Genomic DNA, 15,201 nt, shown 5'->3' on the forward strand with positions numbered 1-15,201 from the left:
TATCCAGTTGTTGGAAATTACTTAGCCAATCGTTTAGTACGCGGAGAGACGCCTTGGCACAAACTAGTGGTAATCTTTGAAGTGGGGAAAATTTAACGGATCAAGTAACAATATATTATTTATTTGTTAGCTACTTTGATTATAATTATTTGTTTGTATTATTTATTTGTTACCTACTTTCATTATAATTATTTATTCTCCCGCATTGTGTAGGAACTTCAAGCACAAGCTTGGTATAATGCTAAAACCAAAAGCAAAAATAAATTTTTCACCCAGTGGAAATGTAGGAATATTGTTAAAGATTGTCCTTAATTCAGAGTTGTGCATGTCGGTCCAGAAGTTTTCATGAATAGCACCCTTCTACACTCTACACCTGATCATTCAACCGGTGGGCCGACCCGTTATCCAATTAGGCCTCAAGGTAAGAAGGCTTCAAAGAGAAAATGGAGTGCTTCCAAGAATGATTATGCAAAGTATATGGAAGAACTTGCTCGCCAAGGTGAATTGACTTTGGCTCGGGAAATGGTGAAATTTGAGGCTGATAAGGCTACAGAGGAGGCAAAAGTTGTAGATGTTGAGAGAGCATTTCAAGCTAATGAGAGAGAAATAGAGCTACTTAGGCAAGAAAGGGAACATGTTAGAGAAGAAAGAATGGCTCAACGAAATCGTGACATTATGAACATGTCTTTAGAAGGGAAGTCACCAAATTCTAAATATTTTTGGAAGTCGGAGAAAGCGGATGTGGTGCGAATGAGGCGTGCAAGAGAAGCGAGAGCAAGAGGAGATGGTCCTAGCACGACAAGAAAAGATCATCCTAACACGACAAATTGGTTAAGTGATGATGAATAGAGTACTTGGGGTTGTAATTTATTATTTATTGAATAGAGTACTTTATATTGTTTCCAATTTATTGAATTTGTACTTTATTTAAAGTGAGAGTAAATTTGTTTAATTTGGTAATTTATTTATACTAGGAGAATCTTTATTCAAATGACTTAAACACATCAAATAAAATTACATTAACATACCAAATAAAAAAAAACTCACTAAATGAACTAAAAAAAACACACCAAATAAAAACAAACACACTAAATGAACTTAAGTATCTTGAGCTTGTTTCAATTGCCACTGGTGCTCTATCAAGTTAATTTGTTGTGCATTGTGAATATATGGCCTTTGAAGTGTAGTATATCGTTGAATGAGCATTTCATTGTAACGTCCATCCCTTTCTAATGGCTCATGTTGCATGGGTTCTTCGGTGGCGTCATGAGCACAATATATTTGTGTTTTGGAATTGTTCATCGTGTCTGGCTCATATTCATCAACAACATCATAATCGTACTCATCTTCCACAATCATGTTGTGAAGAATGATGCACGTCATCATGATGGATCGAACCGACTATACATCAAACATTAGGGTAGCACCCCTGACAATCGCCCATCGAGCTTGGAGGATACCAAAACAACGCTCCACATCCTTCTTGCACCTATCTTGACAGCTTGCAAAGTGTTTTTCCTTTGCACTTTGCGGACGTGGCATTGTTTTGACAAACGTTGACCACGTTGTGTAAATGCTGTTTACTAGGTAATATGGCCCGTCGTACTTACGTCCGTTGACCTAGACATGACTTTTGGTGCATTTCCTTGCAGGACATCGTTGAACACTGGGGCTTGGGCAAGGACATTGAGGTCATTTTGAGCTCCCGGAATCCCAAAAAATGCATGCCAAATCCATGTATCCAAAGATGCCACTGCCTCTAAAATTATACTTTTTGCTCCTTTTCTATCCCCATAAGCGCATTGCCATGCACTTGGACAATTTTTCCAGGTCCAATGCATACAGTCGATGCTTCCAATCATCCCAAGAAAACCTCGCATCTCACCCTTCTTCAGAAGCCGTTGCAAGTCCATGTGAGTAGGTTTTCAGAGGTACTCTGCGATGTATATAGATTCGATTGCTCTGCAAAACCTCATAAGGGACTCAAGGATGGTTGATTTCCCCATCCTTGCTATCTCATCCACTTGGTCTGCAGATGCTGCAAATGCAAGCATCCGCAAGGAAACAATAATTTTTTGCTCAGGAATGAGACCTATAGCACCAAAAGCATCTTTCTTTTGCACAAAGTAAGAATCATGGTTGCAAACAGCAATCATGATTTTGTTGAACAAATGTCGTTCCATTCTAAAACGATGTCTAAAGTACGTATCAGGGAATGTACTATTACAGAAATAATCATCGAAGATATGTGTACCTCGTCGTTGCCTACTTCTATCAAGGTTTGCGGAACGGCTAGGCCTGCAGATCTGACCCACAGCTTGGATGACTCGACGGGAATGTGAGGCTCTACCCATTCTTGCTTTGTCATTTCTCATTCTACGCTCCTCATCATCTTTAATCTTATTTTGGGCAACATTCCTTCTGATTGGTTAAACAATTCTTCCTCTTGCTGATCGATTTCCCACATCATCTTTGAAGAAAAAGATATTGTAACGAGGAAGTAGAAACTATGAATAATGATACAAATTTTGATTTTGGTGAAGAAGGAAGCGAAAACTATGAATAATGATAGAGATCTTGAGAAAATTGGTGTGAGATTTTAGAGGATGGATGATGGATTATATTAGACATGACAATTTCTTGCACGACCCGTTGACACGACACGTAAACGACACGAAAATAACGGGTTTCAGGTCAACACGATAACTAATCGGGTCATTATTGGGTCACACGATAATAACCCGTTAATAACGGGTCCTTAACAGGTTTACACTAGAGTGACACGCGGGTAACCTGTTTCGACACAATAAGAAAAAAGTTATTTTGATGATTCCAATTTTTTAAACTACCAAAAAAACTTACTATAAAATACAATAGATATAATGAATATGTATATATTGTTTATTAATTATTATTCTATATAAAATTTAAAATGTAAGTTTTATTTATTTATTTATTTTTATAGGATATTATAAGCAAAGATTGAGATTAAAAATCATAAAACACATTAAAAATAAAAGTATCAAGTAATTTAAAAATACCAAACACATTAAAAAAATTATAATAATTAATTTACATGTGCGAAAAATATGAAAAAAATATGCAAATGCTTGTATTCGCATCCTCTACGCTTTGAGGATGGGTATATGATCGTTTGAATTTTTAAAACCTTACAAACTATCATGAATAGTAATTTTAAGGGAGTTCAAAATAAACAAAATTCATAATCATTAATGTATAAGTCTGAAATATGTGAAAGCATAATAAAAGTTCATAATTGCATCCTCAACGCTTTTACGATAGTTACATGATCGTTTAGGTTTTTAAAACCCTCCAAATCTCATGAACAATGTTTTTTATTTGAGTGCAAAATGAATAAAATGAATAAAAATTATTGTAGAAGTGTGAAAAATGTAATCACTTGTAATGAAAAGCTTTACAACTTCCTCAATTCCAAAATTTAGTAAGTATACACTAATTTAGTATTATGTTTTAAATTTTTTTGGGGTCAAATTATGTTTTTCATTTTCATTTTTATTGATTTAAAATATATTTTTCTTAACAGGTAACGGGTTGGGTCATATTACCTGATAATATTTCGGGTTGGGTCATATTACCCGTTTACTTTAACGGGTATTACACGACAAGACCCGTTAAGCTATCGGGTATGACACGAAAACGACACGAACACGAGAAACACGACACGAATGCTAGGTCTAGATTATATGGAGGATTAATAAAGGATTAGGTTGTAGATAGTGCCATTTGGCATGCCGTCTTTGGTTAAAAATCTGATCGAAATCTATTTTCAAAGATTCTGAAAAGTTAATGACATGTGGCACGACGACATTGGATATGGAAATCCATCACTAATAATTGTCTTTTTGGATAATGACACATGGTGTAATGATTAAAAATCTTATCCGAAATTACAAATAAAATTATTTTGTACTATTAAAAAAAAAAATTTATTGCCTATTGTCAGAGCTATTCAAGTGCAACGGTGAAGATATAAAAGACAGTTATTATTTATTAAGGACAGTAGGTAAATTAAATAGTGAATAGACGGGAGGTTTCCACAGTGGAGTTGTTCTACCAAATATCGAGTTGTAGGGATTGTGGCAAATTTGAGTTCAAGTAGGAAAAGTGACATAAAAGTCGAGTTTCGTGTGGTAGAAACTTTTTCATTTCCTGTTCTTCTCCTTCAACCTCCATCAAGCTTTGGTCTGCAATCGAAGAAGAAAACACCAGAGAAACTGACCCCCTTCATCTCCTCGGCTGGTTCGCAACCTGTTCGCAGGCAATCATCAAATTCAAAGAAATCCCATTTTCGGAATCAAAATCCAGTAAACGAAGAGAACCCAATTCTTGATTTTAGCTGCGGGAGACTGACGAACGATTCAATTGGAATTTGTTTGGGCGAATTAAAAGGTTAGACTTTGAACACTTTCTATTTATTCTTTTCAATTGGGTATTGGAATTTTGAATGGTATGGGATTGGATGTATGATGTGTTTAGTTTTGTACAGCTTGAAATGTTCCTATTGTTTTTGTTCATGTAACTTTGGGTCATTGTTCATTGTGGGATGAGATTTGGGATCCATTTCTTTGTTTCGGTTTTCGCATATCGAATTTTCGAGAGCTATTTGATAAGAGTCAGGCCTGTTCAGGGTCAGGTTTTATAACTCAAACCATTTCAAATAGCTGTTTGATAATAGGACGTTTAGATAAAAAACAAAGCATAGAGATCATTTACTAAGAAGTGGTTTAGATAAAAAAACAAAGCATAGAGATCATTTACTAAGAAGTGATGGTTTCATGGGTGTAGGTTGAATGTTTGTTGAGTGTTGAATCGTTTGTTGTTTTATGTTTGTTCAATGGTGTAGGATTTTGGGATGAGAATCAGTAAAACAGAGGTGAATTTGAAGAGGCTGCTTGCAGCTGCGCCTCAGCAACAGAACCAGGCAAAACTTGTACATGTATGTTGTTATTAGAATTATAGGTTACAAAATTTTATCCATTTGCAGGTAATTGCTTTGTGCCAACTATTTCTGTTTTCTCGGCGTGATATTTACAGTTCTAGGTTTTTTTTGTTGGTTTTTGCTTTGGGGATGTGTGCCATTTATGGATGACTAAGTACAGCTACTTTGCAGTATGTTGCTACTTTACGAGAACTGGTAGAACAACTAGCTGAAGAGAGAACTCCAGAAGGCTTACCAAGGTCAGTATGTGTTTTATATTCTCCCTTACTTTTGTTTAACGATTATTTGTTCAATAGTTTGATGCATGTTCCAATACGCTTCCTTTCTTTTACCTTACGAACCGTTACAGATTTTGGTAGGTATGATGGAAATATTGATTCACATTCCAAACGCTATTTTCTTGATACTGGGTACTAACGGTGGCTACACAGATCAACATTTTCATCTTCTCTATTTCTATGTATTTTCTTGATACTGTGCCCTACTTAAGAGTTTGCAACATTCTTAGTTTACTAATTGATATCATTATCTTCAATTTTATACCCAGAGTTTCAAAGGCTGTTTTGAGTGACTATTCAGAGAAGATTGAAGCCATTGCTTCCAAATTAGCTGCTCCACCGGTGCGTGCATATGATCTAGAAAGCATACACGTTGCCTTTTGTTGAAGTGTTGGTTTTATGTACTTTAAACCAGTTACATTGGCAAAATGTGTACTTTAATTTACAATGTTCTGTGAATTTCTATGATTCGAATCAATTTTACTAATAGTAGATTTAGTTTGAAAGCCGGGAAATTATAATGATAAGGTATGCGAAACAAAATATTGTTAGGCTGAAACAAATTTCTTGGGAGACTGGTTGACATGACAACAAAAATAGTACAGGTTTTTTTTTTTCTCAGCTGTGGTGGATGGTTGGACAGCTTTTAGTTCTTATGCGGGGAACAATTTCTAGAGATAGTTTATAGTTCAAGTGTCCACACCATTTCATGCTGCGTGTAATTTGTTGTGTCAGTTCATGGCATCTCAAGAGTGAATCTGTAATATATGGATAATGTTCTATTGCTAGATATCTGACATGGTATATTGAATATTGTGAATCTGGCATAGTATACCCGATTAACAGTTTGGCAAGCAAATATTTCTTTAGAATGTAATGTATTGTTTGTTTTTTGGTCGAAGAATGTAATGTATATATGTGCAATATATGGAGTTCCTTGCTCCTAACTGTGATTTCTTTCGCCAATTCCCAGCCTGATATTCAAACACCCGAAGAGCCCCTTGCAAGAATTTCTGTCAAAGCAAACTCTTCTGATACAGGAGACAATCAGATTCCCCCTTCTCCAGGTTTGAGAAGGAGATTTGTGTAAGTGAATGATAGTTGGGATCACTATGGTTTCAGCTCCTTCTTATCACTATGGTTTCAGCTCCTTCTTAGTGATATTTTGTCTGCAATAACTTGTTTTATTTTAACTGTGTTTTTGTTAAACAGGCCAATCTCAAGTACTGAAGATGGAACTCGCGAGACTGCTGGTGTTGATTCTTCAGGGCCTGTCAAACTGGATGCTGCAGCCCAAGAACACATTGAAAAGCATAGGTATATTCACAGTATCTCAATTTTTTCTATTAAACTGGAGTCATGAGACTGGATGAAATTGAAAATGGGAGTTCTAGGATGTTAGTCATTAATTAACACAGTGACGCAATTATATGTGTTTTCAATATGAAGTTACTTTTGTTTTAGTAAAAATAGAAGTTGATTGTTGCTTAAAAAAATGCATATGGTTTTTGTACAAATAGAAAGGACACGGATGCTCACTTGGGACATCAGATAAGTTTAGAACAATAGTCAGCCAACTTTGGGATGTGTTCCTTCTTTCTGTACAATTTCTTGCTTTACTTTGATGGTAACAAACACAAGATGCTACCCAAAGATAAATCTTGGCCTACAGCCCCCAGCCTCTCTGTTATTCAGAGTGCTTAAGGAACTAGGAGGACCATCCAAATTGTAGCAACCCTAGTCCATGGCCAACCCATGTCTTTCCTGCCATCTGCAGTGATTCTAAGATCCCTCTGCATGTTTGTACACAATTGCCAACAGATGGTGGCTCGAATAATGTGACCTTGAACCAGATAACCCATCAGAGTAGATACAGTTACTGTTAAGAGAGGAAATTTCCTCAATCCTAAGTCAATTGATGTCCATAAAGTAGAACACGCACAATTCAGCCGTTAAGACTTTCAAATGTTAATTACTTTCCACATTATGTTTTCGATTCTTATAAACTTTTCTCTCTTGTTTACAGAAAGCTTCAAGAGGATTTGACGGACGAAATGGTTGGATTGGCTAGGCAGCTCAAAGAGAGTAGTCTCATGATGAGTCACTCCCTGGAAAACACTGAAAAAGTAAGTACCCTGAAATATCTATTGCAGGATGTTGTAATGTCTATAGAGTCGATACTTTTTGGATTTAGCTGGCAGTGGTTTGATTTGTTTAGGGCGACACTGAAGGGAAGTTTTGGTGAATATTGCTTTGGATTTAGAGGGTGTGAGATTAGGAGAAATTCTTGAAAAGGAAAATGTTAAACGAAGAAATGAATGTTGGGACTGTAATGAGGTCCTAAGAGACGGGGGCTAAAAATTAAAAAAAAAAAAAAAAAAAAATCTGTCGAGGAATTTAAGTGGTAACAGGAGAACTGATTTAATTTTTGTTGAGAAATAGTTTACAGTAAAGGGGTTTGGGGAAGCTTGCAATATGAATCTGATCCGGTTTTCCATGTTCATAAATTTAAAATAAAGAAGGAAGTTGAATAACACAATAAGAAATAGTTTACCGTAAAGGGGTTTGGGGAGGCTTGCAATAGGAAAAGAAGGATACGCTGCTGAGTATCTTTTATTGGATCTCTGAAAAATTTGGAACACAATATGTATTCTTATATAAGCTGTTGACTGTGCTAGTCATGATTGTAATGGAACGTATGTTGTCACAAGCGAAAACCCTTTAATATTCAGATATATGGCAATCATTGGAAAATGTTCCCAGCAATAATGCAACATCGATTGTTACATAAATTTTTTTATCTATTTACTCTTTGGTGTGTCTTGGATGTAAATGGAGTGCTGATGGAATGACATGTATGTTGATCTCATAACGTAGTTATGGCATGTGTGCAGATACTTGATTCTACAGAGAAGGCTGTTGAAAGTAGCTTGGCAAGCACTGGTCACGCCACTACACGGGCAGCAGGTATATACTCGAAGACATCCAAGACTACTTGTTTCACATGGCTTCTGATGTTTGTCATGACATGTGTATTTATCATGGTGGTTCTTTTAATTCGCGTCACTTAGGGGTGTGTTGTGTTTGGAAGACTCATCTTTCGTCCCATAATTTCTATGTATATTTTGCAATGTTGAACAGCGACAGTCTACAAATTATGATAGATATAATTTCTCAGAGCATAGAAATGTTATTCGATCACTAGACATGGACAGGGAATGGATTCAAATGTTAATGATACTGCGACGCTAGTTATCGAAACATTTCAAGGGACTGCACTGCAACTTTCATTGGTGCAGGTCTTGCCACTTATTGTAATTAGAATTAGCAAATATTGACTTACTACTGCAACTGTATTTGTCTGGCCTTGATCCTTATTTTGGGGGCTTTGTCTTCTCAAGCCACGTCTCGCACTCTCCAAGATGCATCAATGTACGGAAAATATGAGCAATGAATGGCTTGTTATGGATGTGCATATACCGACATTAACGAGGAGAAGTGTTTCATATATTCAAGGAAAACGTGGAGTCTATAGAATCTTCCAATAGTGATGCAAAACAAAACCTTACAAGTTGACCGTCAATCAATTTGCAGACCTTACAAATGAAGAATTCAAAGCCTAAATGGATTCATGGGGCACGAATGTTCCACAAAGACTTCATTCAAATCTAAAAGGGATATGCTATTCACGCACATTTTTTACTTCTCACGCCTCTGTTAATTTTTATTCTTTGATATTCTTTAATCCATCCGATCTGACAACCGAAAATTAGAAAGGTATGGTGAGAAGTAAAAAAGGGATGTGTGTATGGATGGCACACCCCATATGAAAATGCTACAACACCGCCAACTGTAGATTGGAGAAAGAAAGGAGACGTGACACCAACCAAGGACCAAGGCCAATGTGGTAATCAATTTTATTTGTAGACAATCTTGAAACTTAACCAAATGGTTTCTTGTACTCTAAATACGAATCTATGTCCATTAAATTAACCACTATTTAATTTATACTACAAAAACAACATGATATTTAATTGTAATAAAATGCTTGCAGGATGTTGTTGGACTTCTTCAGCAGTGGCAGCCATGGAAGGAATTACTAAGCTTACAACTGGTAAATTAATGGCTTTGTCCAAGCAAGAGTTTGTTGATTGTGACACAAGCGGTGTGGAACAAGGCTGTGAGGGTGGTTCTAGCCCTATTATTTTATTATATGTATGAACGAAAAATCGGTTGAATGCTTGTGTGTATCGTATCGAGATTTGCGGAGCGAGGATTACTTTATACATGCAAAGGATTTCTGAAATGTTCTATAAATGAGATCGATTAACTTTTTGATCACATAAGTAATATTATTGGTACTCACACGAGCTTCATAACTTATCCGAGTTTTCTTTTCCCAATACACCATTTCCATGGTGTAGATGGCGTTTTTGCAGTTTGATATGTTTTTGTACTGGGTACGACCTTTTTTATATGTTTTTGTAGGTATGAGGTGTCTTTAGCAATAGTGATGGAGAATGAGCGCTTGGAGTGACTAGGTTCACCTTGTACCTCATAGTGTACAGTTACGTTCTAACGTCACGCACCGATTTTGGACGTAGCTTGGGATCGGGATGTGATAAGTTGAGTGTAGAGAAATGGCTAAAGGACTTATAAAATTATTTGGTTTAGAAGACTGCTTACAGAACTTGGATTTGCTTGTAAGTTTGTGATGAATCTAGTTCAACATAATCGTACCAAACATGTAGAGGTAGAAATATAATTTATAAAGAAGATCAATTGGCAAATATCTTGACAAATATAGGTCAGGTAAATCTCATTTGGCAAGTTGGGTAGTAGCGACATCTATGCACCATCTTGAGGGATGTTGATAATGTCAGCTCACTTGTAGGCTGTTGATTAATTGTTATTATCACTGTTTTAAAAATCTCTGCCTAGCATTGCTTAGGTGCTAGGCGGCTGGCCACCACCTCGATTAGTCCACAGATGTTTGAAAATTTTGAAAGTGCGCCTAGACCCGCTTAGGCGTCTGCCTAGCTCGCCTAAACCCGCCTAGGTCTTGACTTTCACTCAGGCAAAAAATTGAGGGTAAATTACACAGTAGCCCCTTAGGTATTGAGGTTTATTACAACCTCATACAACAACTTTAAAACATTTCACTTTCATACCTCATGTACTATTTTATTTCAAAACAATACCTCCGTTAGATTTTCCATCCAATGGTCTGTTAAATGCTAACGTGGCTGACACATTTGTATTGATGCGACTGCCACATGGCAAAAATAATAATTTTTTATACATTAACAATATTATAATATTAACCTTATTAAAAAAATAAAAACAAGAAAAACCCGAACCCAATCCCCTTCATTTCCCCCACCTATCTGTAACTCCCCCAGAAGAAAAAGAAACCAAACCCCTCCCCCTCCCCCCAAAGACCCACTTGCCTTTCCCCCCTCGCGACAACCCACTTGCTGTGAAACCCCCCCCCCCCCCCCGCGACGATCCACCTGCTGTGAACACCCCCCCAGCGCGACGACCCACTTGTTGTGAAACCCCCCCCCCCGTGCGACGACCCATCTGCCTTGATCCACCCCCCCCCGTGACGACCCACCTAGGCACCTCTGCCCTTCCCATCGATGATAAGCTTGCGACCCCCCTCGGGCGACGGTTGCAGGTATTTGGGTTGTGGGTTGTGGTTTTGCAGGTAGTGGGTTGCGAGTTGTGGTTTTACAGGTAGTGGGTTGCAGGTATTTGGGTTGCAGGGGTTAAGAAAACTAGTGAAAAAAAAAGCAAATAAGTGATTAAAGGTGGGGGCTTTGAGGTGGGAGAAGTGGAGGGGGATATGGGTTTTGGAGGAAGGAGACGCGTGGAGGCAGAGGGTGGCGGGGGAAAAGGCGGGAGATGGGTGGAATTCGAAGTTCAAACCCTAGAGAAGGAGAGGGAATGAAGGAATTGAAAAAAGGGTGTCAGGGAGTGTGTTGGGGTTGGTGTGGAGGAAGAAGAAGAGTGGGAGAGATGGGTAAGGGGGTGGGGACGGACGGACGGGAAAGAAGAGATGGGTAAGGGGGTGGGGGTGAGATGTGGGGTTGTGGGGAAGGGGATCTGGGTTCAAGTTTTCTGGTTTTTTTTTTTTTTTTTAGGGTTAATATTATAATATTGTTAATGTATAATTTTTTTTTTTTTTGCCATGTGGCAGTTACGTTCAGCATTTAACAGACCATTGGAAGGAAAATCTAACGGAGGTGTTGTTTTGAAATAAAATAGTACGTGAGGTATGAAAGTGAAATGTTTTAAAGATGTTGTATGAGGTTGTAATAGACCTCAAACCTGAGGGGTTTCTATGTAATTTACTCAAAAATCGATGACTTTCAATAAGATGTAAGAGACTTGTTGAATACTTTGATGAACACTCATTATGCTTGTTCCCCATGTTTTTAATATGGTCTAATACTTTATAATATATATCTCATTTTATTTTTGTAATTTATGTATACCAACATAATTATATGTGTTTTTAAGCATAAATAGACACTTATTTATACAATATATAGTAAACTTAGTTAAATCCGCCTAGTCCGCTTAGGCCCCCCACCTAGTCCTTGCCTGGGCGCCTAGGCGTAGGCCCTAGGCCCCAATCCGTCGCCTGACTAGCGTCTTTTAGAACATTGGTTATTATTATAATTTGATGATATGTTTCCTATTTAAATTTATTTCATATTGTAATTAAAATTAGAATACGGGACATGTTGGAACCAAAGTTTTGCACCATTGTAGGTGGTTGAATTGTGCAAATTCGGCCACCTACAAACAAGAGCAAACAACTGCGAATAACCTTGGTTACCCAAAGACTCTTCTCGGTCAAATTAGTATAAATATGATATAAAACTCAAGCAATGGGCTATTAAGCAAAGTATGTGTATGAAACCACTACCAGAGATATGCCCTAGATGAGGGTATTTAAACGAGTCGGGAGAGAGTTTTTTTAGGATAATGATATCCGTATTAAACCAAGAGAATTCCAAAGGACATCTAGCAAATATATTGTTTCCTTGTAGGATTGTGTGAATCTCCAAGATTATAAGAAACCAATCTGGTCCCCAGTTGGATAAGGTTTTTGTACCTTGAAGACCAAGCATGGTTGATCTCAGCAAGGTCAGGAGACCTCGCTTACTATTCTGGAGCTCAACAGAATGTGTGGCATCGTTTGTCCCCATTTAGGTAGCTTAGACCGATCAGACTCTTTGAGTCTGTGACTATTCCCCAGGTATTTGTAATCCGATCCCCTTATTTCGTCTCAGCAAAATTTATGGTCCCATATGACACAAACACATTTCTCTAAGCAAACCCTAATATCTCTTTAGACTCATTTGGAATTGCTATTTAAAAATAACTTTTGCTTTGAAACACGTTCAGTAAAATCTCTTCTGTTATAAGAACATTGAATTTTTTAATAAAAATGCAAGCACTCTCAAAAAATGCATTTGAAGTGCTTATTAAAAAAAGTACACAACATGTGCTTTTTCTATAAAGAACTTCCTATTTTCTATGCTAAACATAATTGTACCCTCTATATTTATCTCCTAAAAAAGAAAAGAATTATATCATAAAATTCCACATAAACCTAATTTTAGCATCTCAGGCTTAATTGTACAAGAAAAGTTGCTCAAAATTTCAAAATCGTATGAAAGGAGAGGTATAAGAACTAAAAAGGGAGAATGGTCTTCAATCCAAAAATACACAAAATAAAAAATTGTAGTCAATCGTAATTGAAATACAACATAAACATTTGCCATTTACAGCGATTTATATTGTTGCCAATAACAATTGGGTTGCAAAGAAAAGGACGAAGAGAAGAGAAGAGATCATGTGTTGGAGAATTACAATCCGAAAATACAAAAATAATAAATAAAAGAAATATTTTCTCTTCCAAGAAGAACGCACTTCATGATGTTAATTTCAAAAACTACGTACTAACACAGCATAAATATCACAACCTTAACTGGTTCTGATCTTTTTGGCAGGAGTATTTGTACCAGTGATAACCATAAAGAGTGATTCGAGATTGTCTGGAACCTTAAAAAAGCATTGTGATTGTGACGGCCATAACCTCCTAAAATTTCTTCTGGCAGCTTGGCGAGGTTTCTTGGGTGGTGGTGGGCACACTAATGGTGGTTGCTTCGCCATCACGTGAGCAGCAGGTGACTTGGGTGTGTGGCATTCTTCTTCATGTTCCAAATGCAAAAGCTCCTCCGCCGCCGCTGCCTCCTCCTCCTCCTCCTCCTCCTCCTTTGTGTTGTTTAAAGCTCGTGGAATAGGAATGACAACTCGCACTGGAGTTATTGGCCTGAATTGGTCTTCTGATATATCAAGACCCATTTTTTCTTGGGACTTGGGAGTTAGAAAAGTTTTCTTGGCTGAAGCAATTAAGCTTGCTAGGTCGTGTAAATTAATAAATTGTGGCCAGAAAGGGAAAAAGAAGGCGTGCTGAGGAAATCGAGAGGGTGTTATGATGGATGGTGCTGAAGGAGAGGCAGATATCAACATGAGAGAGAGAGAGAGAGAGAGAGAGAGATTGAGGGTATACACGATGTGATTGAGGGTATACACACCACTACACGCTAATATGTAAACAAGACTGCACATGGGAATGATGAAAAAGTAGCAACCAAAAGTGTTGGAAGACTGCGATGCAAGACAAGGAAATATTAAAGAAATAATAAATATTGGAGTGTTTTTCTTCCCACCCAGCAAATTTTGAACTTCTCATTTCGCCCCTTAGGTTGAAGCCTAAACCTAAACAAAAAAACAATATCAGATAAATATGCAGAACTGTCCACTGATACCCCAACTACTTCCTACCTCCGCCTCCTGCAGAACACACTCTCTCCATAAACGAAATCGGACAATGTTTTAAATCAGTCATGCATCGGGATGGGCAACGGTTATGGCGTGCGGGTAACCGCGGTTATTTACCTATAACCGTTTATGCTCATACCTGCATAACCGTTGGGTAAGTGCCTAAATAGTTATACCCATACTCATACCTGTTTATAAATGGTTAACCATACCCATAACCGCATACCCATTAAACTGTAACCGTTTAATACCCATTTACCCTTTTTAACCCATTTATCTTTTTTTTTTACCATTACCCCTTTTTCACCCATCTACATGTTTTTTAACAACTTAAAAATTAAAAAAAAAATGTCATAATTTTCTTTTTTTGACAATTAAACACCGTTATAAGTACATTCATCATACATTTCCGTATTTTAATTTTTTAAGTCCTTATATCATTCCAATAGTTGAAATAATAGTTTACGGACGATATTTTTAACTGTTACCAATGAAGGTAAATATAATATTTGCTAAGTATTATTGGGTTACAAAGATAGTTTAGAAGACATTTCTGTCAAATCATTTCTGTCAATTTCACGGTTACCTGCAATGAATTTAAATTAATTTTGCTAATTCCTTGATGATGAGAATCATCATTCCTGTAGCAGTGTTATTGAGAGAATGACCGATGAATTCCCTGCTAATTTATTGGGTGCTAAGTATTATTGGATTGAGAACATGGTTTGCGTTAGTTTTATATATATATAATAGGTAAACGGTTACCCGTTTATAACTGCGGTTAAGCTCATTTAAATTTCACGGATAAATAATTATACCCATAACTGTTTATTTATCTAAACGGTTACCCATAACCGTAATCGTTTAATTTAAATCGGTGGGCAACCGTGGTTACCCATAACCAATGTGTATTTATCCATCCCTAGTCATGCAACACCAAGAAAGTCAACGTGTGGCGTGGTGCAATTGTTTGGGACACCGTCACATTGCCCCTGATGTTTATCTATCTCCTCAACGGCTCTCTATGTCAACATCTCGATGAGAGAAAGAACGAGAAATGGATTACAAGGGACGGGGAGG

At 37.2% G+C, this 15,201-nt stretch overlaps 1 protein-coding gene across 2 annotated transcripts; it reads left to right on the forward strand.

Moving 5' to 3' along the window:
- Nucleotides 1-4,021: 4,021 nt before the first annotated feature.
- Nucleotides 4,022-8,610, forward strand: LOC103427621 (uncharacterized). 2 transcript variants are annotated; one of them, XM_029091630.2, is made up of 8 exons: nt 4,022-4,431; nt 4,886-4,978; nt 5,153-5,220; nt 5,529-5,601; nt 6,233-6,345; nt 6,472-6,576; nt 7,286-7,385; nt 8,154-8,610. In XM_029091630.2, the coding sequence occupies exons 2-8, from the start codon at nt 4,895-4,897 to the stop codon at nt 8,328-8,330; spliced, it is 720 nt and encodes a 239-aa protein (XP_028947463.1). In that variant the 5' UTR covers nt 4,022-4,431; nt 4,886-4,894; the 3' UTR covers nt 8,331-8,610. The 2 variants fall into 2 exon arrangements, with proteins under 2 accessions (XP_028947463.1, XP_070667021.1); XM_070810920.1 differs by lacking the exons at nt 4,022-4,431; nt 4,886-4,978 and having other exon boundaries at nt 5,158-5,220; nt 5,331-5,601.
- The last annotated feature ends 6,591 nt before the right edge of the window (nt 8,611-15,201 follow it).

This window comes from Malus domestica, chromosome 13, assembly GCF_042453785.1.
Source record: "Malus domestica chromosome 13, GDT2T_hap1".
NCBI classification, from domain to species: Eukaryota; Viridiplantae; Streptophyta; class Magnoliopsida; order Rosales; family Rosaceae; genus Malus; species Malus domestica.

Bases quoted from the DNA above. Each gene is read 5' to 3' on its own strand.
- LOC103427621 (XM_029091630.2), top strand. From the start codon at position 4,895: ATGAGAATCAGTAAAACAGAGGTGAATTTGAAGAGGCTGCTTGCAGCT. The intron at 4,979-5,152 runs GTATGTTGTTAT...GCTACTTTGCAG, and splicing joins ACCAGGCAAAACTTGTACAT to TATGTTGCTACTTTACGAGA. The intron at 5,602-6,232 runs GTGCGTGCATAT...GCCAATTCCCAG, and splicing joins CCAAATTAGCTGCTCCACCG to CCTGATATTCAAACACCCGA.